Source organism: Durio zibethinus, chromosome 4 (genome assembly GCF_047325235.1).
Source record: "Durio zibethinus cultivar Kanyao isolate XHJ-2024 chromosome 4, ASM4732523v1, whole genome shotgun sequence".
Taxonomy (NCBI): domain Eukaryota; kingdom Viridiplantae; phylum Streptophyta; class Magnoliopsida; order Malvales; family Malvaceae; genus Durio; species Durio zibethinus.
In genome coordinates this window covers 9,764,001-9,789,016 of record NC_143165.1, presented here as the reverse complement: position 1 = coordinate 9,789,016, position 25,016 = coordinate 9,764,001, and the positions used below count along the sequence as shown (strand labels likewise).

General features: G+C 32.1%; 2 protein-coding genes across 2 annotated transcripts; both read right to left on the bottom strand.

Annotated features, from left to right (window-relative positions):
• Positions 1–13,689: 13,689 nt before the first annotated feature.
• On the bottom strand, positions 13,690–14,488 carry LOC149519109 (ABC transporter C family member 3-like). Its single transcript, XM_089760210.1, has 4 exons — positions 14,419–14,488; positions 14,278–14,303; positions 13,891–14,149; positions 13,690–13,811 (listed from the first exon to the last, which is right to left on the bottom strand). Exons 1-4 carry the CDS (start codon positions 14,486–14,488, stop codon positions 13,690–13,692), a joined length of 477 nt encoding a protein of 158 aa, XP_089616336.1.
• A 4,735-nt stretch (positions 14,489–19,223) lies between these two features.
• On the bottom strand, positions 19,224–23,081 carry LOC149519108 (receptor-like protein Cf-9). The gene has a single exon (XM_089760323.1). The coding sequence runs from the start codon at positions 23,069–23,071 to the stop codon at positions 19,907–19,909; it is 3,165 nt and encodes a 1,054-aa protein (XP_089616449.1). The 5' UTR covers positions 23,072–23,081; the 3' UTR covers positions 19,224–19,906.
• Between the last annotated feature and the right edge of the window lie 1,935 nt (positions 23,082–25,016).

Sequence of the window (25,016 nt, the reverse complement as noted above, 5' to 3'; positions counted from 1 at the left end):
TTCCATTAATACCAAGACTTCAACGACTTTTCATGTCTTCTAAAACTACAATTCAATGAGGTGGCATCATGAGAAGCGGATAGATAATGGATCATTAAGGATCTTACAGATTATTTGGCATGAAAATTATTTCATTCTAGGTTTTTAGACTTTGCATATAATCTTTGAAATGTTATGCTTGGACTAGCATATGATAGATTCAACCCATTTAAAATGATGAGTACTTCTTATAATACTTGGCCAGTTGTATTGATTCCTTACAATTTGCCACCATGAATTGCTATGAGCAACAATCATTCATCTTGTCTATGATAATTTCTGAGAAAAAAAGTCTAGGTAATGATATAAACATCTACTTACAACCTCTTATTAAAGAGTTAAAACAATTATGGGAAGGAGTTGGGACCTATGATGTATCAAAAAAATATTTCAATATGCGTGCTACTTTATTATAGACCATCAATGATTTTCCTGCTTATGCAAATTTATCTAGTTGGAGTATAAAAGGTCATTATGCTTGTCCATTTTGTGCTGCACAGACATATTTGAAGTGGTTACCTAATGGTAAGAAGTTTTGTTATATGGGACATAGTCGATGGTTAGATGATAATCATTGATTTAGATTCCAAAAATATCATTTTGATGGAACTGAAGAGTTAAGGAGATTACATTTACCAATTAGTGGGTCTAATATTTTGTCAAAGTTAAAAGATATCAATAGAAAAGATGAGAGTGCTACTATCATAGGCAGAGACTCAAGCTCTAGGCTCGTGCAGCTTCAAGATTCGGGCATAGATTTATCTAGTGTCCTAGATCAACCTAACTATCATGTTTCACACTAACTTGTGAGGTATTATTCGCTTCGACCCCTTTGGCTTCACAGTTTTGTCCTACAAAAGGGACCTCACAAGTTAAAGGTGGTATGAACCCTTATATCCCATGACTAACTCTAGTACATGGCTGATGTGGGATTCATGGCTCCTCCATAGAACTGTGACATTACGACTAAGAAAGGAATAGCATTGTCAATCCACTAGTCTAAAAGCAAAGATGAAAATTTAGGCATTTGTCATTGAATCCAATTAAAGTTAATGTAAAAGCAAAAAAGAAAATTTGGACATTTCATCCCATCATCATTGCCGATCAAATCTAATTAATAAAAAGCAGCATAGGAGTAATATCATCATTGCTTTTATATTGCCTATTGATGATGTAACATTTCACTTCTTAAAGTATAGGTGCATCTCACATTGATGATGTGAATGATTTCCATAAACATACTGAGAATTATTGCTTTTTGGTAAAATTGTTGGTCTATGTTCCTATTTTTCTTTTTTAACACAAGAAATATTATCTCCATTCAAAGGACTCTCACAAAAAGATTTAGTACATAAGCATGCATCACATGTAAAAGCTATAGGTGATCAATAGCGAAGAATGGGAAAAGTTCAAAGTTTCATAGTAAACAACATTTCGAAGATAGATATTTTTTATTGTGATTTGAGGAAAAAGATTCGAACTTGAACTGAACTCTTATTAAGCTAAATACTCAAATGCATGATATTTTCTTATTTAACTTTTTTGTGTGATATCTTGTATTCGTTGAATTCATTTATTCATTTTTCACTAAAAAATGTTCTTTAAAAAAAATCTCTTTTAATTTTGTTTTTTCATGATAACCATTATTGCTATATCATGAAAAATTATGCATTCTTTTAGCCTATATAAAATCACGAAAATTATATATTTTTTTGTACCATATATAAAATCTTATTTGCTGGTTTACTGCCAGTATCCATACAAGCTTTCCATCTCTGCTTTTTTGAGTGTTGCTCACAACCATTATCCATCATTCACCCATTACATAAAGGCAACAAAGAGAAGGGATCCTACAAGAAGAAAAAAATTAGCATTTCATCCAATAATCCAAATCAATATAGTTGCACTGTGCATGAGAAAATTTTTTACAATATCTTACCAAGTAAACTTGTAAATATAGAAGCATACTAAAAAAGAAAAAGAAACATATTTTCCACAAGGATGTAGACAAATGTTTTGGTTGAAATTAAATAGGTGTCATTTTTAATTCATTCTTTTTAAAATCTTTATGATCATAGAATAATGAAATCAATTTCCTAGAAAATCAAGCCTATTACTGAACTTGGGATATAGCCAGACAGCCTATTGCTGCTCAAATCAGTGGTCCTAAATGAATTATACTGAAACTCATTAATGAGGCTTGTTAGTTGGTTATTACTAAAGTCCAAGCTTGTCAACAATGGATAACTAAATGTCCAAGATCGTATTGTTCCTTTTGATGAATTATCATGCAAGTAGAAAGACAATAAGCTTTGAAGTCCAACAACACCTAGAAAGAATTGGACCAGACAAGTTATTCATTGATAAGTCTAAAGCTGAAAGATGTGTTAGGTTGACAAAATTACAGATCCAATCTCTGTAAGGACTTTATATTGCCAATTGAAGCAGGTGGTTCTCCTGTCAAACTTGTTGAAATATCTAAAATCCTAAAGGGGCTGCTCCAGTTGAGCTATGGAAAAGCATATGTGAGCTTAAAGCAACGAGTAACCTAAGTGTTTCATGTATTCATTTTGTAAAAACACTAACAATTCATATATTTCAATCATGTTTTACACAAAAATTACATGCTATTATAGACACCTCACTCTATATGGGGGTCTATTTGGATTAATTTTGTTAATAAAAAGATGAAAAATATAAAAAAAATGGAAAATGAGAAAAACAAAAAAATAGGTGTTGAATTTGTGTGAAATTGTATGAAAAGTTTAAGTAGGATTAAAAATTTGGAGTTAAAACTTAAAAAAGACTAAAATCCTTTCTGGTTTAGAGTTCTTGGATTTGAAACCCTATAAATACATGCTCACATAGAGGTAGGGGATACACAAACACATAGAAAAAGCATATAGAAGAACATAGCAATAGAAAACACAGTGTTTAGAGAACAAAAAGTCACACGAAAGCAGACAAAAGGTGTGAAAAATTTTAAGGGAATTTTTAAGAAAAAAATTATGCTTTTTTTTTAAAAATTTTTTGGAAATTTTCCAAATTTCTACGAAAATTTTTTACATCGATTGAATTTTTTGACAAGTTTTCCAGAATTTGATCGAAAATTTAAGTGTCAGTTGAATTCTCTAGTGAACTTCTAGCAAACCCAGATTCTAGCGATATTTTTCAAAATCCGTCAAAGATTCAACCGAAGTTAATCCGATTCTAGAGAAGAAAGGGAGAGAAAAGAGAGAGGGGGAAGGGAAAAATTTGCAAAAAAAGATTGAATTAGGCCTTTTATACCTGTTCCAAAACAATGTTGTTTTGGCATTGAAACGGTCCCAAGATCTGCGTGTTTTTATTCAGGCCAACCAGCCCCAAACGAAACTCGTTTCTACCGACCCATGTACCAATCAATCCCTTGAGCCGAGTCAAGTTGCCAAGCCACATCCCCAAGCCGCCTCATGTGTTTGAAGCTGAGTTGCTTGAGCTGCTCCAGTCGAGCCGTTTCATTTTTTTATTTTTTTAGTATTTTTTATATTTTGGTATTTATTTTTGTATTTATGTGTTTTTTTTTGTATTTTTGCATGATTAAATTTGAAAAAAAATAAAATATTTTTTAACAATAAATAATAATTATCCAATAATGGAGTTTATAAAAATTTCAAATGGTAAATTTCTATAAATTTCCTAGGTGAGGAATTTTGTCTAAATTTGTCTCAAATGGTGGAATAATTTAGATAAAATTTCAATAACAATAATTAATATTTATTTTCAAACAAAAAATAAGGAAAAAATAAAATTTTTTGGTTGAAAATATTTGACAATTATCCAAGGATGAGAATCTTAGGAATTTCAAATGGTAAATTCCTAAAAAATCTCTAGGTGAGAAATTTCTTTAAATTTGTCCCAAATTGTGGAAGAATTTAAATGAAATTTCAATAAAAAAAAGAGTTGTCATATTATTTTCTTTCCAAAAAATAAAAAAAAATTAAATTGACCAAAATGGTGGAGAATTTAAAAATTCAAAAAAAAAAGGAAAGATATTTCTAATTTGGCCCAAATGGTGGAATAATTAGATATATTTTCAACCAAAAAAATGTGTAAATCTTGTTCCAATGACGAAGCCTCTTCAAGGAAACAAATAAGATCCTTGAATACTCTTGAGGTAACAAAATATTTTTAATAGTTTTGCCAGATTGATGAAAAGTCTTAAGAATTATTTCTAATATTTCAACATAAAAAATTTAAGACCATTAGAACTAAGACCCTAGGATAAATTTAAAATAAAATGGTACCATCCTTTGGATGAGCATGTGGGGGTGCTATAATCTTCCCTATATATAACCGAACTCTCAAACCCTATTCCACAAAATACTCCCACTCTAACTGAATCTTTTTCATTGGTAGCCTTTAATGGGTGTGATGATTGGACTACCTTACTAGTCTTTGATAGATAATGATGTAAGGAACAATTTAGGAACCGTTAGTGGTCAATATCACTTAACCCTGCATTTAGTATACACTTAAGAGGTCGACCTTATGATAGAGCCCTTCTTACCCATTGATAGATATAACCCAAAGATAGGGCATAAGAAGGAACGATTTATGATTTAACCATTTTGTATATTTGATTTTGTACATTTGCATTATCATGTCATGCCTCATTTTCATTGTCATACGTAACATTATGCATTTGCATCATTTTCATCCATGAAAATACAAATTCCATTTATGCATCAACATATCATGCATAAAGCGTAGCATTTTTTATCATAATTGTGGTATTCAAGGTTTAAAGATAGCTCCACTAAATAAGAACCTTACTTACCAATACAATATAAAGGCTCGAGCAAGATAGATGGAACAAGAAAATTTCAATCATCTTGAAAGGATAGAAAAAGCCTAATAGAAGGTTGAAGGAGAATTGAACAGGATTCTAGAGGCTTTGAATAAGTTGAATAAAGGAAAAAAATGTTGAATAAAATACTAGCCAACAAGACCATCATTTACAAGAGGTGACTGACCTTATATATCCTTCTAGCTTTGGGCCTCATCAAGCTTAGTCCACTTAAGGTGCATAGTTCATATATCCGGTAGGGTATTCATACTCTGAAATATCATCAACTTCAAATTTGGGGCAATACCAGAGTTATATAAATCTTGTCTTTACTGAAAAAGTAGTAGAACCAATACCAATCCTCAACTTGGATGATCCAGAAGAGAAAGAGAAACTGAGGTCTAAAGAGAAGAAAACTTTAAAAGCCTCAAATGCTGAACAGAAGATGAATTTATTAGAGGAAAGATTGTGAGCCATAGAAAGAATCATTTTTTATGGGTCTGTAGATTCTGTTGGGCTCTGTTTAGTCCCAAATGTCATTATTCCTCCAAAATTCAAGGTTTTGAAGTTTGAAAAATATGATGGTACAAAGTGTTCGAAGACCCATATTACTATATATTGTCAAAAGATGTTTGCCCATGCCCATAATGAAAAGCTCTTAATGCATGTATTCCAAGACAACCTCACTAGCTCTATTGCTAGATGGTATGTCCAGGTGGATAGGACCTGCATTTGTTATTGGAGTGATATGGCCCATGACTTTATCAATCAATATCGACATATCATAGACTTAGCCCCTAATCGCTTTTCTATTGCAAAATATGGAAAAAAAGGTGAATGAATCATTCAAGGAATATGCCCAGATGTGGAGGGATATTGCTTCTCAAGTGTAGCCTCTTTTGACTAAGAAAAAAATTATAGTGTTGTTTGTCAGCTCTTTAAAATCTTTCTATTATAAAAAAATGATAGGAAATGCAACAAAAAATTTCACTGACATGGTAATCTCAGGTGAAATTATTGAGAATGTCATTAAAAATGACAAGTTAAAAGGAGAGGAAACAAAGAAGGTGCCAGAGAATAAAGAGACTGAAGCTCAAGTTATGAGCTTTGACAGACAATTTAAAAGATATCAACCCTATCCACCATAAGGTTATTTCTCATACTATCCTGCTATGAACAATACCTCACCTTACCCTTATCGACCATATCCACAATCAGCTTATTCACCAACCTACCAATTGGCCTTTCAAGTACCTGCATATGATTCTAGTCATATCACTACATCAGCTTCAAAGCCTAACAACAAAACGGGTGGTTTAAAAAGATCTTAGAATAACCAAGAAAGGACTCATATTGATCCTATCCCTATAACTTACACTAAATTATTTCCAGAACTGGTCAAGAATAACTTGGTATCTCTAGTGAGTTTAGAACCATTGAAGCCACCCTATCTAAAATGGTATAATGCTAATGTAACATGCAATTATCATAATGGGAACGTGGGTCATTCTATTGAAACTTGCCCTACTTTCAAACATAAAGTGCAAAGTTTAATCCGAAAAAGCTTGGTCAGCTTCGACGAATCATGAGGGCAAGATGTCAATAAAGATTCTTCACCTGGTTGCACAGGAGCATAATTTTAAAAAAGATGTTAAGACTGATTGGAAGTTGTTTATTATTTTGGGATTTCTTTTAAAGTAATGTTAAGATTTTTTTTATGCAATAAGATTTCATTTGTTATCATTTCAATAAAAGACAAGTTGATGCATTTCATTACATTTTCTCTTTCATCCAACCACTATTCCATGTTTTATTTTTTTTCATGTCCTTTTGTTTCCATTCTTAAATTTCAAATAATGAATGTTTAGACAAGGATAACAATAATTCTGAGATTTAATTTTCAGAACTCATTTAGATTGATCTGAAGAAACTATTTGAGCAAAAGAAGCAAGTTGCTAACAAATAGATATATCTTGAAAATATGCAGTTTTGTATAAAGATCCATTAATTTGTTTTGGTTCATTGGATGATTTTCAAGGTAAGCATTCACATTTGAGAGGAAAACTGGTCGTCTTTCTTTTATGATTTGAAAAACCATTCATTGTTACCCTTTTTGAACCTATTATGATTTTTTTTCAAAAGAACCCTGATCAAGGATCACCCTCCACACTAGGGGTTAATTTTTGAAAAAAAAGAGACAAAATATCACAAAAGGTCTCAAAGATAGAAGAAAAAGCAAAAAGAAAAGCAAAGAGAAAAAAAAAATGAGTGCCACACATGATTTGGGGTAAAGTAATGAGATTCCTTTTGTGAGAAATGAGATGAAAAAGAAAAAAGTAGTGAAATGATACAGAATGGGGCAAAATGCCAAGTTGCATCAAATGATGAATGATCCTTTGGTTTTGAGGCCTTTAAATACATATTTTGAGCCTATTTGATCCATTTCTTTCATGACCCCTCATCGTGGCCTATGTTACAACCTTTGAAAGTCCATTTGGATCAAATGTGAGTGCTCGAATTGAATGATCATATGTTGGGCTAAGACATGCTTATGATGAAACAATAGAATCATGCTATGTTATTCTAGAGATTGATGTGTGAGAGATATCGTTAATGCATGGAAAAAAAGAAAAAGGAAAAAAATGAAAAAAAATGAAAAATAAAAATGAGAGAAAAAGAATACTCAAATTGAAAACCCAAAGGGGCGGTTTGAGTAAAAAAACCTTTAAGCTGAAAGTTTGATAAATAGTTCAAACAGATGGAAGATAAAGATCTCTTAAAATTGGGGCAAAGTCTAATGAGCTTAAAATGATTTCAAAAGTCAATGGAATGAGTTTTTGAAAAATAATTCTAGATTAATGTTAAGAATTATCTGAGTATCCATTGTTTGGATACTGTTATTTCATTTGTTCAATACCATTCCTAAGGATATGTTTTGAATTTGTTCCTTTGCACATTTGTTTTATACCAGACTTACTCTTCATTAATTTTTCTTTCTCTCAATTCACCTTATACTCTCTTATTGTTGCATCCCCATAATGTATTGAGAAAATGTTTGATTGTATTATAGTTGTCAAAAATTGAGATGATGATGAATGAATGATAATGTGCATAAAAGATTCTTGCATTCCTTTGAAAAGAAATCCAAGATGATAAAAGGCAAAAAAAATGAAAAATAATGAAAAGATGTCAGAAACCTAAAAAGATGACACATGTATAGTGATGGATTGATTGACATAATTTGTGAGATGTGGTCAAATGATGAAAATAATGTGGATCAGTGGATGAAATTCATTCTAGAATGGCTAGTGCTAAAAAGCTTGTGAATGGTGATCAAGTGATGAACATAATGTGGATTAATTGATAAAATTTATTCTAAAATTGTTGGTGCTGAGAAGCCTGTAAGTTATGATTAAATGATATAGGGTAATTGATGAAACTTGTTTTGGGATTGTTAGTGCTGAGAAGCCTATGAATGGTAATCAAGTAATGAAAAAAATGTGAATCTAAAAATGGGAAAAATATAAGATGGTGGGGTCTTGAAAACCATATTACTACAATTAATTAGAATTTCATGACATTTGTCTACATTACATACATACATATAATTCAGTAAATATTTAAAACTTTGTTTGGACGTGCATCAAGCAGTAAACATTTGAATCATGATTGAGAATATGATTTGTAGTATTATGAGGATCTAGATTGTTGCATTTGCATCATTAAGAAAGCATTTGCATCATTGATCATGACATTTATTTCATACAAAATTTTGATTTTGATAAAAGTTGGAAGGTCATCAAGTCATCTAAAAAGGAAATTTTGAATATTTTGATGAAGTCTTTTAAGATAAGATTATGAATCCTTGAATGAGAATCTTTGAATTGTAAATGAGAATCTTTGAATTTCAAATGAGAATCTTTGAGTTTTCAAATAAGAATATTTGAGTTTTCAAATGAGAATCTTTAAGAACTTTTCAAATGGGAAACTTTGAACTTTGATGTGAAACTCTAAGATTTATCAAATGTGAATCTTTGAACTTAACTTTTGGATGCGAATCTCTAAAAATTTTGATTGAGAACCTTTAAGCTTAGATATGAAACTCTAAAATTTATTGAATGTGAATGTTAGAACTCAAATGAAAAGCTTTGAACTCTTGGATGTGAATCTTCAAATTCAAATAAGAATCTTTAACAAGAACTCAAGTGAGAACCTTTGATATTTTAGATGTGAAACTCTAAAGATTTATTGAAAGTGAACCTTTGAATTCGAATGAGAAGCTTTGAACTTTTGGATGTGAATCTCCAAAATTTGAATGAGAATCTTTAAATGTTGGATGTGAGCCTTGCAATTTGCATATGAATCCCTGAATTAAAACTTTGGATGAGGATCTCACAAATATGGATCTTGAAATCTTACAAATATGAATTCTTGCATATTTGAAATTTTATGAATCAAATTCTTGGGAAACTAAAATTTTGAGAATCAAATTTTAGTGAATTCTTGTGAAGCTAAAAGGTTCTTGCAAATCTGAACCTTTGAATTTTGAACTCAAATTGTGAATCTTTGAGTTTCCATTACAAATTTCATTTGACCTGATCTATGACTCCTCTGGATATGATTGTCGAGGAGCATTTATTATTTGACCTAATCTATGACTTCTCTAGACATGATTGTTGAGGAACATTTATTTTTCTACAGTTGTTGAGCCTCTAATTAGAGGAGCCTTTATTTTTTTAAAATTGTTGAGCCTTTGCTCAGAGGAGCATTTATTTTTTCAAAGTTGTTGAGCCTTTGTTTAGAGGAGTCTTTATTTTTCCAAAATTTTCCAAAGTTGTTGAGCCTCTGCTTAGAGGAGCATTTATTTTTCAAAATCATTGAGCCTCTAATTAGAGGAGCATTTATTTTTCCAAAGTTGTGGAGCCTTTGTTGAAGGAGTTTTTATGATATTCAAGGAGTCTGAATAGAGGAAAAAAAACAAAAAAAAATGTGGAGAGTTGATTGGGTTGTCTACATCTTTGCACAATTCCTATTTCATAGAACATGTGCAAAGAGGGGTAGTGTAGACACCTCAATCTGTTTAGGGGTCTATTTTGGATTAATTCTGTTAATAAAAAGAAAAAAAATATGAAAATATGGAAAATGGGAAAAACGAAAAAATAGGTGCTTAGTTTGTGTAAAATTGTATAAGGAGTTTAAATGGGATTAAAAATTTGGAGTTAAAACTTAAAAAGGACTAAAATCCTTTCTAGTTTAGGGTTCTCGGATTTGAAATCCTATAAATACATGCTCACATAGAGGCAGAGGACACATAGACACATAAAAAAAGCATATAGAAGAACACAACAACAAAAAACACAATGTTCAGATAAGGAAAAATCACGCGAAAACAAACAAAAGGTATGAAAATTTTTAGGGGAATTTTTGGCAAAAAATTACATTTTTTTCTGGAAATTTTTTGAAAAATTTTTAAATTTCGATAAAATTTTTCGAAACCGATTGAATTTTTTGGTGAACTTTCTAGTGCCAGTTGAATTTTTTGGCAAGCTTTCTAGAATTCGATCAAAAATTCTAGTGCCGACTGAATTCTTCGATGAACTTCTAGCAATCCAACCTAGATTCCAACGATATTTTTTAGAATCCAGTGGAGATTCAATCGAAGGTCACCCAGTTTTAGAGAGAGAATGAGAGAAAATGGGGAGAAGAGAGAGAAAGGGAAGGGAGAAATCTATGAAAAAAGACTAAATTAGGCTTTTTATACTCGCTCCAAAATGACATTGTTTTAGCTTTAAATGATCATAGGATCCGCATATTTTTATTCAGGCTAACTCAACATGAGCATAACCCGCTTCTATTGACCCACGTACCAGCCGATCCCTTAAGCCGAGTCAAGCCGCCAGCCACGTCTTTGAGTCGCCTTGTGTGTCTGAAGTCGAGCTGCTTGAGCCACTCTTGCCAAGCTGTTTCATTTTTTTTGTCTTTTTTATTTTTTTATATATGTGTTTTTTTTGTATTTTTGCATGATTAAATTTGGAAAAAATAGAAAAAATAAAGTATTTTTTTAGAATAAATAATAATTATCCAATGATGGAGTTTATAGAAATTTCAAATGGTAAATTTATATAAAATTCCTAGGTAAGGAGTTTTGTCTAAATTTATCCCAAATGGTAGAATAATTTAAATTAAATTTCAATAACAATAATTAATATTTATTTTAAAAAAAGAAAAAAATGAAATTTTTTGGTTTGAAAATATTTGACAATTATCCAATGATGAGAATCTTAGGAATTTCATATGGTAAATTCTTAAGAAATCTCTAGATGAGAAATTTCTTTAAATTTGTCCCAAATTGTGGAAGAATTTAAATGAAATTTCAATAAAAAAATAGTTGTCATATTATTTTCCTTCCAAAAAATAAAAAATTTCTAAATTGTCCTAAATGGTGAAAAATTTAGAAATAAAAATAATAAAAGAATAAAAGAATTTCTAAATTGACCCAAATGATGGAGAATTTATAAATGCAAAAAAAAAAAGAAGATATTTCTAATTTGGCCTAAATGGTGGAATAATTAAATATATTTTCAACAAAAAAAATATAAATATAAATATTTTTCAATGACGAAGCCTTTTTAAGAAAACAAATAAGATTCTTGAATACTTTAAGGTTAGAAAATATTTTTAAGAGTTCTGTCAAATTGATGGAGAGTCTTAAGAATTATTTTCAATATTTCAATATAAAAAATTTAAGATCATCAAAACTAAGACTCTATGATAAATTTAAAATAAAATGATATTATCTTTTGGATGGGCATGTGGGGGTGTTATAACCTTCTCCATATGTAACCGAACTCCTAAACTCTGTTTTGGTTTGTAGACCCTAACTTACCCTTAGTCAAGCTTAGGAGTTCTTTAAGATAATAGATTCCTTAGGTGGCCAATCATACCTACATAAAAAATATTGGTGATGACTCTATTTTGTTAAGTTTAGCTATAGATTTATGGATCTATATGTTATAACAGCTATAATTTATGTCGATACAAAAAAGATAAAATACATTTTTTTATTGTTGTTAAACCCATATATATAGTTTTTCTAAAATTTTAATTTGTGTTACTTTTGGTTTTTTTTTATTGCATTTTAAATTCTCGGATCTACGAGGAGGCTCCCTTCCGGGCCATAGTTGACAAGACACAATGATGTCAAAGAAGAAGATAGGTTTTTCAAGTAACCTGGGTCAGTGAATGATATCTATGTTGTCAAGATTATGTTCTTCCAACCTGGTAAAATTTCGTGTGATGCTTTCCGTAGCAGGAGTTTCAATGGTTAGCTGAAAATTGAAAGAGAGATCAAGGAAAACCAGTTTAGACATGGAAGAGAATTCGGGTGGTATTTGAACAGAAAAGCAGGCAAAAGAGGGGCTAAGTTGCTCCAAACTAGCAAATTGGACAGAAATTTAAGAGGAATTGAAGTCCTTGTTAAGCTTAGATTGGGCTTTCACAAATGATTAAGGAAAATACTACTGTTGGTAGGTATGGTTCCTTGAAGCCAGCAACAAACTGAGGTCAAGACCAATCACATAACCTGTCACCTTATTACATGTAACCCCATCCCATGAGCAGCAGTCAACAATATTTTGGATAGGTAGAAAGAAGCGAGTTTCTCAAAGAAAAAAAGTTGCTTGAACTGCAGCAATGCTGAACTCTTGTCAGCAAGGCACAAATGTGAACTCGTTGAGGAGAGAGACAAGGAAAAAATGAGTTGAGACTGCAGTAACAATAACTGGAGGCAGATGGATCCATAGAAACATGATAACCAGCCCATCTTTCCTTAAGAATCAATTTGCAAATTGTGATTCTGAATATGTAGAGATACCAATGAATGCATCAAGTTTTACAGCAAGATTTTCACTTGTAAAAGCTACTAATACATCTCTATCAGATTATTCCGAACTAAACTAGAAATAAATCGACTGTATCACAAAAAAAAAAAAAAATCAGAACATTTGACTCTTGGCTGCATTATGTTAATAAAACTATATATTATTGAATGAAAGACTCAATACTTTATTATGTTTACAATTTTTAACTCTAGACAGCTTGAAAATCAGTTTAAATTAGAGATTTGATGGATCTTTTCTCTAAGTAATACGAAACATTATCAAGTTCCAATTTATTACTAGCAGATGCATACAAACTATGAGCAAAGGTCATAAGGTAACCATTACAAAATATTCAAATTAGAAGCAATGGGCCATTCATCCAAAAACCTTGACCCCCCCCCCCCCCTGTAAACAGAAAATGACATTTTAATGAATTGAAAATCTCTTCAATTCTTACAAGTTACAGTTAGTTGATGACAGGCTGAAATATTGAAACTAATCTAAAGGTTTGATATTTTATCGGACTGAATAACAAAATAATAGACTGAAAGATTAAGGAATGTCAGACTTTGGTAATGAAGTACCTGGAAAAATTCACCAGTTTATTGAACATGGAACTGGCCTTGGATTTTAACTAGTTACATCCAAACTACAAATGGAAAGATTTTTCTTTCAGATTGTTTCGAGTGATCCTGGAAAAGAAAATCCATGATTTCATCTATATTTAGACACCAACAAAGATTCATAGGATGCAAAATTGCTAATGGTATGGAACCGATAACCTTGAACCAAAACATATTACTGCTGTTTATTGAAGCCAGAAAACGGTTAGGCTTAAGTTCTACAACACATCCAGCATTACATGACTAATGAGTAACTCTTTTTCTTTTTTTCTTATTTTTTTATAATAAAGGATGGTATACTTAATTTTCACCATCATCTAATTCAGTCGAACTTCTCCAAACTCGAATTTGATCTCACGGTGTACACGGCTACAAGCTGTGCAAATGCTGAAGACTTGTTTTCCAGCAATCTAGAGGGAGAATCATATTCCTCAATATGTCCTGCTACAGTTAAAAAGTGTTAAATGAAATGAAACAAAGAATCCTACAAGCAAACCATAAACTACACAACCATACTGACCACAACTTAGAAGTAGATCCATATCACTATCAAGAACAGAAGTTATCCGGTGCACAATTGTTATGACCGTACAGTCAGGGAGGTGCTTCCTTAGGGTTGTTTGTATCAGATTATCAGTAGTTGCATCAACCGATGCAGTGGCTTCATCAAGCACTAAGATCTTACTTTTCTTGAGTAGCACACGCCCAAGACAGACCAGCCGCCTCTGAACCATGCTCCAATTCTCTCCATTTTCGCTAACTGCTAAAGCAGTGTCATTGTACTATAAAAATTTCTTCCAAAAATTGAATTTAGTAGATTTTTAACGATTTGTATGACATTCAAAAAAAAAAAAAAAAAACAACTTGAACGTTAGATGATAGAAGATCGGACCTCAAGACTCTAGCATGCCTTCTTTCTAACTTCATCACCAATGCCTTAAAAAATTAAGATATCAGATTTTAATTACCAATCACAAAAGACTGCATTTTACTAGAAAAGAAATAGTAAAGACTAAAAATTGTTTTCTCTCCCAATAAAAATTAAATGAACCGACCTCCCAATGTTCGTCTGTGTACTCTTCAAGAGGGTCCAAATTGCTTCTTATTGTCCCTTTGAACATGGTAGGCTCCTGAGGAATGATTCTGAGTCTTGACCGTCAATTCATGCAGTCCAATTGATGAGATATCGACATCATTAATTATAATCTGGCCTGCTGCAGGTTTAACACTGCCTGTTCTCCCTACAAAGCCAGTTTTCAACCCTCCGGGAAATGTGCAAGTCAGACCTGGCAAGACAAGTGGCAAGAAAGTTTTTGACCAATTCCCAAAAGCAATAGTTAAATGCCTTTAACCCAATAGCAACCCAATAGCAACAGGAGGTTGAGTTGCCCAAAGCTTTTGGCCCAAAAACCTTTTAGTCTTAGATTTCTAGTTAGAACTCTAATATGGCATTAGTTGATGATAAATTTAACTTGATTAATTCATATGATTACTTTTAAAGGTAACATTTGATAAATTTAAGATTTAAATTTATTATTTGTAATCTTTTTATCTTCAAATATATTCTCAAATAAAAATCTTAAAGCCCTTTCTTTTGGCATGTAGCTTTGCATCAGCCATAATTTATTGCCAGCATGACAAGAATTGTATCTCTATCTAAACAATATGACATGGTTAGATATAGTAATGTGTACTTGTAGATACCAAATTTTATCCGGGATATTTTTTAACATGATTGATCCGAAGTTCATTTGCGAGAAAAAAGACAAAACAATTTATGAGGACCATTTAAGACTCATAAAGACCTCATAAATTTACCAATTTAAAATTCAAAGTCAACTCGGGTCAAAGCAAATCAAACAAAGTTAAATTATATAAATTTTGATCAAAATGAATAGAGTTCAGGTTAATTTTGAAATTTCAAAATCTCATTGAAATCAAGGTATTATTAAATTGAATTTAAGATTTTTTTTTCAAAACAGTGAAATTTTCATTGTGCCTTGAGAAAGGTCAAATTACCAAAATATCCTTATAGGGGTTATTTTTGTAATTTGACCTTCTTGAGCTTAGGATTTCATGGAACTTTTCAGATCCTAATTTTATAATATTTCATGATTTTTGATGCATTTGAAATTATAGCAATACTTCGAAAAGTGTAAAATTATCAAAAATACCCTTATAAGGGTATTTTTGTAATCTAGCTTTTTCGAGCTCGGAATTTCATGAAACTTTTCAGATTATAATCTTATAATATTTTATGATTTTTGGTGTTTTAAAATCCCAAAAATGACTATGAGAACCTTGATTTCTAAGAAAATAATCATAAATTCCAAAACATTGCATTAAGGGGCAAAATGGTCTTTTTATGGGGTTGAGGGAGCATAAAAATGCATTCTTTGCAGTGTGTAATCTGAGCCATTGGACCTTTGCTGGCTTTTATTCCAAGGGCCAAAGGTGGCTCCTTGGAAATAAGAAAAGGAGAGATTATGGCCCTTGGATGAGATTTCATCCAAGGGCCCTCATTGAGCAAGATTAAAATCTTGCATTTCTTGGAAGGTTCTGCCGAATAAAAGAAGGAGAAGAAGCTGCTGGAACGGAGGGGAAGAAGGAGGACGAAGCATCTGAAAAAAAAAAAAAAAAAAGGGAAGAAGAGAGAGCACGAAAAAAAAAAAAAAGGAAAGCTGAAAACAAAAAATTCAAAAGGTGAGACAGTCTATACCAAGGCTGAGTCTTGTTGCTTATATCATGTGTTCTACACTATTTTTGCTCCTGTCATGATCTTTTCTGCAAGTGTTCTTATTTATTCCTTTCATGCTTAGGTGTTTGGTGTGTTTGTTGATAAAATTTCCAGCCTTATTTGTTCTATGTTTCTGTTTCATTTTTTTTCCAAGCTGGTTGGAACACCATTGTTTCTCTGGTGTTGCCGAACAGCTGCTGTCATCCCATGGCAACAGCTGCTGTCATCCCATGGCAACAGCTGTTCGGCCCTACATGTAGCATCCCCTTTGCTTTTATGTCTTTGCTTCAAGGTCCATGCTCTTCTATCTTCCATGAATGGTTTTTAGTTAGTTTAAGCTAGGATGAATAAAACATGAAAACCAGTTGGGAGTGTCCAAACCGTGCTGCCTGATTTCCTATAGGCAATCACGGTTTGGCTGTTTTCTTCCCCTTATTTGTGAAGTTCTTTCTTTCGCTGGTTCCAGCCAGCATTCCTGCTATTTTTCCTTGCATGAAGCTTGAGTTTTTTTGGTGGGAATGGGGAAAGCTCATGGCTGAAAGTTTGGGGGAGCCATGGTGCCGATCCTAGGTGATTAAAGGAGGGAGCTTTGTGAGCCCAGGGCCTGAACCAGTGGCCTTCAGCAATGACATGCTTTTGCTTCCTAAAAATGTCTTCTTTTAAGCTTTGAATGGCTTTTCATGGTGCTGCCAGTGGCTTCTTTTGGTATAAAAAAATATACAGTGTATAAACATTCATGGAAGACTAAAACGTGGGAATCATACATAATGCAATAGGAGTTTGTGTTTTTCTTGATCTTGACATGAATAATAAGATAGGAAGAATATTAGTATAGAAAATTTTAATTAGAACATTATGGTAAATAAAATTTATAAAAGTATAAAACTTAAAGTTTGCTTTCAATAAATTTTATTTTTATTTATACTTGATTTTAATTATACTCATACAATTTGTTTATGATTGTTTAAATTCAATTGTAAGTTTAATTTTATACATTGTTAATTTCTTTGTTGTTTAAATTTTCATGCTTATTTTAATTTAATATGTCATGTTGAAATTCATATTTGATACATTTTCCTTGCATATAATAATGATATGAATGAAATTTTTCGAGGATGATATTTTAGAGAAGTCCAAGTAGAGATTCTCTAGAATGTTTAGGTGAGGATATTTTTCTAAAATACCACCAAAGTAATGGAGTATTTAGGAAAATATTCAATATAAAAATGTTTCATTTGTATTTTTTCTAAAATTTTGATAGATGTTATTAATAATATATATTGATTTCTTTAGGTAATGAAATTGATATGATCAAAGTTTAAAAATATAGCTAAGTAGGGAAGAACAAAATGAATAAAATTTTCCAAGAATGGGATTCTAAAGAAGTCCAAGTAGAGATTCCTAAAAAATCTTTAGATAAGAAAATTTTTCTAAAATACAGTATGTAAGAAAATTTTCAATAAATTTTATTTACTTTGCTCCTTTTGAAAGTGTTAATTGGGAAATAATTAAGATTATTAAGGCATAATCAATATATTGTCTTTAATGCATGATTGTTCATATTATATAATTCTATTCTATTGCCTTTGTTCCTTTCAAATTTTTATGATAATTAGAGAATATTTCTAATGAATATATTTTTCGTGTTCATATTCTACTCTATTGTTTGCATTACATATTTTTTTCAAATAATTTTTTTTTTTAATGATGGGGCTTCGGGAAGCTCGAGTAGTAATTCTCGAGAATTTCTTAAATGAGAAAAGTCCTCTAAAAATTGTCAAAGTATTGAAATATTTAGAAGTTTCTTTTCAATATGAAAATTTTCCATGTTATAACCATTTCTTTTAACTTGGATGGCTTTTTTTAATAAATAGGAAAATGTTTTCTAAAAAAATAATAAATATATTTGTGGATTATTATATTATTACATGATTTTAAAAATTTGTTTAAGAACAAACAAAAAATCTCTGAGGATAAAATCCTAAAGAAATTCGAGTAGTGATTCTTTAGGAATCTTTAAGTAAAAAAATTAATCTAAAATGCCGCCAGCATCTTGAAGTATTTAGATTAATTTTTGATAAAGATTTCTCATTTTTTAAAAATAAGTCCTAGAAAAATATTATTTATTTTAAAATTACTTAGTACTTTATGTTTTTAAATAACTAGTGAAAATGAATATGAACCACTGAGGATAGGATTTTCAAAAATTTCGAGTAGTACTTCTTAAATTTCCTTAGGTGGGATGGTTCCTCTTATTATTACTAGCGTATTGAAAATATTTTTAGGAATTTTTCAATATAAGGTTTTTATTTATTTTCAAGCTTATTAAATAAATCATTGTTTTAAAATTAATTTTTTGAATACCAAGATTAAGACCATTTTTGTTAATATTAAAAGATAACACATAATTAATTGGTATCATTTAAACAAACATTGTGGGGTGCTAATCCTTTCCACGCATAACTGACTCCCGAACTCAATCTATTTTTCGTAGACCAAAAAAATATCTTTTTAATAAAACTTTAAATATGTCTTTATTGTTTTATTAAAGGATAAATTGTTTAGATGACCAATCACACCGTAAAAAAAAAAATTGGTGGCAACTCTAATTCTTTTGTTTTTCCAAATTCTTCTATCAGTCCCTAAAACCATTATGACATTATTGTTTGCCAACACTATCACCATTAAAATTTGAGGTCTCAAGTAAGAGAAAGCTCAAAAAAGTTGCATCTGTCAATTCCCCTTTTTAGAGTTCTTCCTATGCTAAAATTAGATACTTGCCGAAGTTCACCATAATAGATATGATAATTTGTGTACTTATATTATATAAAATACTGGTAATTTATGTTTTATTTTTTTTGTATTTTACATAAAAGTTGCATGTCATCATTTTTGTTTATATCAAAAATATGAAATACATATATTTTTTGTTTTTATTAAAACCATATATGATTTTTTACTAAATTTTTTAACCTTGTCTATCTTCACATCTTTTCCATATCATTTTAATTTCGTATTATCGTACTATTAATCTGCAAAATCTACATGAAATATCGAGGATTGGGTTGGCTGCTTTTGAGCTTATGCCCACTCTTCTAACAGTGAATTTCAAATACAAGAGTATTCTAGCAACAAGAGCCACAAAACGAGTCTAATAACTATAGCTTTCTCCTTCCATGCCAATTCTATCCAACAATTTCCTCACAAAACATAGAGAAAAACATATCCAAAATATATTCTCTGTTTTAACTCTTGTCCTGCTTCGACATTCTCAATCTCCACTCTCTTTTTGGTCTCTAAGATACCCACATCAAAGCTTACTAATGTCTTATTTATAAGAATATAGCCAACGTCAGACCACTTTATAGGGCATTCTCCCCAATGCCATTGAGCGGCTCCAGTTCATTTTTTGATGGAAAGGCAGACTGACACACCAGTTCATTCTTCCCTTGCCCTCTTGTAAGAGCAGTTCAATCAGTTGCAGAAAGGAAAAGGAATGAGGCAGGAGAGAGAGGTTTCACAGCTGCTCACCGAAGCAGAGCGGATCAAGCAAGTTAAAATATTTGGAGAGTAGCAGCAAAGATTATTGAGTCAAACAAACTAAAACTAAAATTATGGAAGAAAACATAAATTGCTGCTACCTTACAAGATCTAAACGCTCAGAAAAGAAGCTTACACACATTATTAAATACAAGGACAAACTCATACATGACTAATCTTCACCATAGGCAAAACATTTGATAGACTGCACTACAACAAAATGTAAAACGTAACAGAAATGCTTGAACATTATTTGCACTAACTAGATTCTTCTTCCTCCATTGCGATTGCCAATCTTTGACCTTTTATGTCTCTTATGATGTCGGTCTTCAACCAAAGCCACAATCCATTTTGGCTTACCAGTTTGAAAAACAACATATCCCATTACCAATCCAAAGACAACTCCACATCCATAACCCGTCAACACTACTTTCCAACCAAAAGCAATGTTCGATTTTGAGCAACCTTCTTCTAGCAAGTTTGAATGTGGTGGCTCACTGTTGCTGCAACCTTTGGAGACTGGATATCCACATAATCCCTCGTTTCCTTCGTATGAATCATTTCCAAAAGTGTTAAATTGTTTGCCATGAGGAATCTGACCTTGAAGATGATTTTCAGAAACATTAAAAACTGTAAGAGATGTCAGATCTAGCAATCTCTCTGGAATTGTCCCAACCAACTTGTTTGAAGAGAGGTCCAGCCATTCAAGACTAATCAAATTCCCTATTGAAGTGGGGATACATCCACTAAGATTATTATGAGAAAGGTTAAGCCCTTTGAGTGAGTTAAGCTTTCCAATAACCTTTGGAATCTCTCCTTGAAACTTATTATTTGAAAGGTCAATGCGCGTTAACTTGGCGAAAATTTTAACAACTTCCATCCCTACTCTTTTGAGTACAATTTCAATGGAATAATTTATGAATTTATCACTAAACACGCTCACCTTCATGTATCGCATTGCACTTTCTTTTTTTGTGAGATTTGTCATAGCTTTGAAATTTTTTATGTATCTCACTGGTAGTGTTCCAGTAAAAGAATTGCTTGAAATGTCAAAAATTTGGATTTTGGAAAAAGAATTACTGGACTTGTTGTCTTGTATGGAACCTTGCAATTGATTTGACCGCAATACAAGAACTTGTAGCTCTGGAAGACTTCCCAACCAATGAGGAAATGTATCATTGATCTTGTTGTCACCAAGATCTAGCAGTTCCAAACCTCTACAATTAAGGATGGATCGTGTTAAAGGCCCTTCCAATTGATTGCCATTTAAGTTGAGATTCTTTAATTGACATCCCTTTGTAAAAGTTGGAGGAATGATTCCAAGAAATTTGTTCATTTGTAGATTCAAACTCCAAAGACTGCCACTTAAATTTCCCAAACAATAGGGAATGATTCCACTCAAGTTGTTGTGGGACAAGTCAAGATAACCAAGAGAAGTCATATTGCAAATTAGAGAAGAGACCTCTCCGCTCAAACTATTATTGGAAAGGTTTAAATATTTCAAACGTTTTGAGTCTCTTAAATTATTTTGGAGTTTGGAGAACATGCTAAACTCTAAAATACCACCTAGATTATTTGATGATAAAAAGAGAGTAGTAAGGTTCACGAGTTGGGATATTGAAGATGGAATAGGACCTTGGAGTTTATTATTTTGTAAATCTATCACTTCCAGAGAGTTGTATTGGAATTCTTTGATACGACCACTGAATTGGTTATTACCGAGAAATATGTACTTTAAGGAGGAAATGGCAAACAACCATGATGGAAGTGTTCCACTGAGAAAGTTAGAAGATAAGCCTAGCCAGATTAGATTAGGGAAAGCAGTTACCTCATCTGGAATGGAACCTTCTAGCATATTTTCAAAAATGTTGAAGACTTCAAGTTGTTTTAGGTTTGCGAGTGACGAAGGAATTGATCCACTAAAAGAGTTAAATGACAAGTCTAAACCGCTGAGTTGCGAGAGGTTCCCCAATGACCTTGGAATTGATGCACTAAAAGAGTTAAATGACAAGTCTAAACCGCTGAGTTGCGAGAGGTTCCCCAATGACCTTGGAATTGATCCACTAAAAGAGTTAAATGACAAGTCTAAACCGCTGAGTTGCGAGAGGTTCCCCAATGATCTTGGAAATGGTCCCAATAAGTTGGAATTTGAGAGACGCAAATACTTCAAGGAAATAAGGTTCCCAATTGAATTAGGCAATCCTCCTCCTGAGAAAAATGCTTTTGATACCTTCAAATACTCCAAAGATACTAAATTGCCAATCGATTCAAACAATTCTCTAGAGAAGGACATATATGATAGATCCAAAAGTTTAAGAGGGCTACTCCGATTGAACTGTGAAAGATTGAGACTGAGGTTTTTGTTGGATCCTAATTTCAGCAACTTGAGGTTTGGCAGGTGGAAAATGTTTTCTGGGAATTTTCCTCGTAAACCACAATCATTGAGACTAAGAGACCTTAAAGATGAGGATAGATTCCTCAAGACATTAGGATTAATAGAAGACATGTAGGTTCCATCAAGAAAAAGATCTCTCACCTCTGTTAGGTTGTGAACAAGTCGTTCCAGAGCATGTTGCTGAAGTGTTTGATGAGAATTCTCAGAGAGATCAAGTGAAACCAATTTTGACAAGTGGGAGACATGGGATGAGACTTGCCCTGCAAAGTTTGATCCAGAGAGGTTGAGATACATTAGACCTGCAAACCCACCAAACTTAGATGACATCTTGGAAGAGTTAAAATCGTTGAAGGCAAGGTTGAGCTTCTGAAGGTGTGGAAGATGGAAGAGACTACTATTGGAAGGGATGGTGCCATATAGCCAACTGCAACTCAAGTCAAGGCCAATCACTTGAGCTTTTATATTATCACAAGTCACCCCATCCCATGAGCAGCAATCCGTACCCTCCTTCCACGAATCTGTCTTAGGATAATATTTAATGCCAAAATTGTCACAATCCGAAGAAGAGGTTTTATCAATGGTAAAAGAGTTCTTGAACTGGATCAGTTTAAAAGCTTCATCGTGAGAGCAAAGTTGAGTTGTTGCAGAAGAAGAAGAAGAATAGGATGACAGATTAGCTTGGAAAAACAGAAAGAACAAGACAAGGTAGAGGAATCGATAGGCTCGGAGTAAGCAACACATTTTTTTTTCTAGCAAGAGAATATGAAAATTAATGGAATGAGATATGATTGTTTTGGATGAGTTTATATAGACTGCACTGCAGAACCAAAATGTAGAAAGTATTGCTTCCATAGGGAAGCCAATTTGCAGAACGAGTGCTACGTCCATTATTGAAAGGATTAGAGTGCGACGACTTAGAGAGGAAGACTTGCCAATGTGAATTGACTCGGTCTTGCTTCCGAGCAATAGCATTGTCAATCTATCAAATCTAAAAGCAAAGATGAAATTTTGTATATTTGTCAATCCCATCATCTTTACATCGGACATTTGTAATTACAGAAGCATAATTCAAAGACCCTTCACATTTTCCACATGACTATGGAAAATGTTTCGCTTGAAATTAACTTAGTGTGATTTCAGTTATTTCCTTTTAAACTAAAGGGAAGCTGCATTTTTCTGCCACACGTTTAAATTCAGAACAGAATAAGGAAAAAGAAAAGAAAAAAACTCTATCACATAGGAAATTCTGAGACAAAGACTTGGTTGGTAACAGAATTATCTATATGTTGACAAAGAAGACCTGAATGCTGGAACCAGCTTCTTTGAACCATTAATTAATTAATCAAGCTATCTAAAAGCAAACGGGAACACGGGATTTACTGATTGCAGAACCCCAACTTCATTCATATCAGGGCATTGATTCAAGACTAAATAGTTTACTCAATTACTATAATATTTGTTAATTTCACTTCTTGAAGAATTTACTACGATTTGGATACATGAAAAAGAAATGACTTGAAATTTATTACCTTAGCTTGGACTTTACTCCATGGCGTGCACGCGCCGAAACATTGCAGAATTCTATACAAAACGTACAATTTGCAGTATTGACTACGACCATTGGAGAAAAAGATGAGATGAGCAACAACATCAGAATGCTGGAACTACCATCTTTGCATCGTCAATTAAGCTACCTAAAGGAAAAAAGGGAGATAGGATCCACACTTCACATCACTGCATTAGACTTCAACACAGATTAGTTCACCCAATCTGATCTGTAACATTTTTTACAGCTTATGGTTTTTGCTACCATTAGATTTGTGTATATGCTGATTCCACTTGTTGAATTATATTAAGTGTCCCAAGTTAATTAATGCTGTAAATGACTCTGATAAATTTATTGGGAATTGTTGCTTCGGGGGAATCGTGCGTCAATTTTCCTTTTTGTCTCTTTTAACTAGAAAAATTGTTTCATTTCAAAAGACGACAACACAAAAAATTTAGTCTCTTCAGTGTGCATCAATGAATGTAAAACATTGAATTTAATTCTTATCTAAGTTTCTGTTGCTCGGTTTACCGGATATTGATGACCAACAAAGTTAAAATGTGATTAGAAAGGTGTGGGAAAGGTAGATCTGCTAACAATTACAGTCCTTGTTGAAGAAACTTTTGAATCACAAACTGAGCATTTTGTTTACTCAAGGTAGGAATGTTAGAGGTTTCTTCGTTTCTTCATCAGGATGTGGAAAAAGCAAGGAAAATTCCTTAAAGCACGATCAGAACTAAGAATGTTTACGTGGAACTTGTGCTTTGTGTAACTTACGTGGGCCTTAAAGATTAACCATGTGATTGAAACTGACAACTCATGCCAAATTCATTTCTTTGCTTCCCTCTTTAGGCAATTAAAATCAATATAACAAGAAAAATTTTAAAGAAAGTAAATAGGAATAAATGATTTCACCCATGTAAACTACTGGGTGAAATAAATTATAATCTTGTTAATTGATGAATCAAGATAATCAAGGTTAGGTGAAAAAAAAATCTTCCAAGTGCTGGTTTCATTATCAGTAATAATGTTTTAAAATAAAAATATTTTTCTCATAAATAATGAAGCAATAGCAAGTATGAAAATTTGGGTTTAAAAATTCAGATTACGAATTAATTTAGCAAAGAAATTATGGTCTAAAAGCAATGTTTAATTAATTTTGAGCCACCTTCTAGCAAAGTTTAGACTTGGCAGTTTGTGGTGGTGGCTTATTGATGATGCAACCTTAGGAGATCGGAAATCAACCAAATTGGCAACTGGATTTGGAATTCCTCAAGCTTTTTAAACTGGTTTTAAATTTTTGGATAGTTCAAACGCCCAGAGTTTATTAAGAAAAGTTTCGTTCTTTATTTCCATATGATACCAAACGTTACCTAATTGATTTTTATATGCATAGTTTCAAAAGATGAATATAAATTATATGTGGATTTC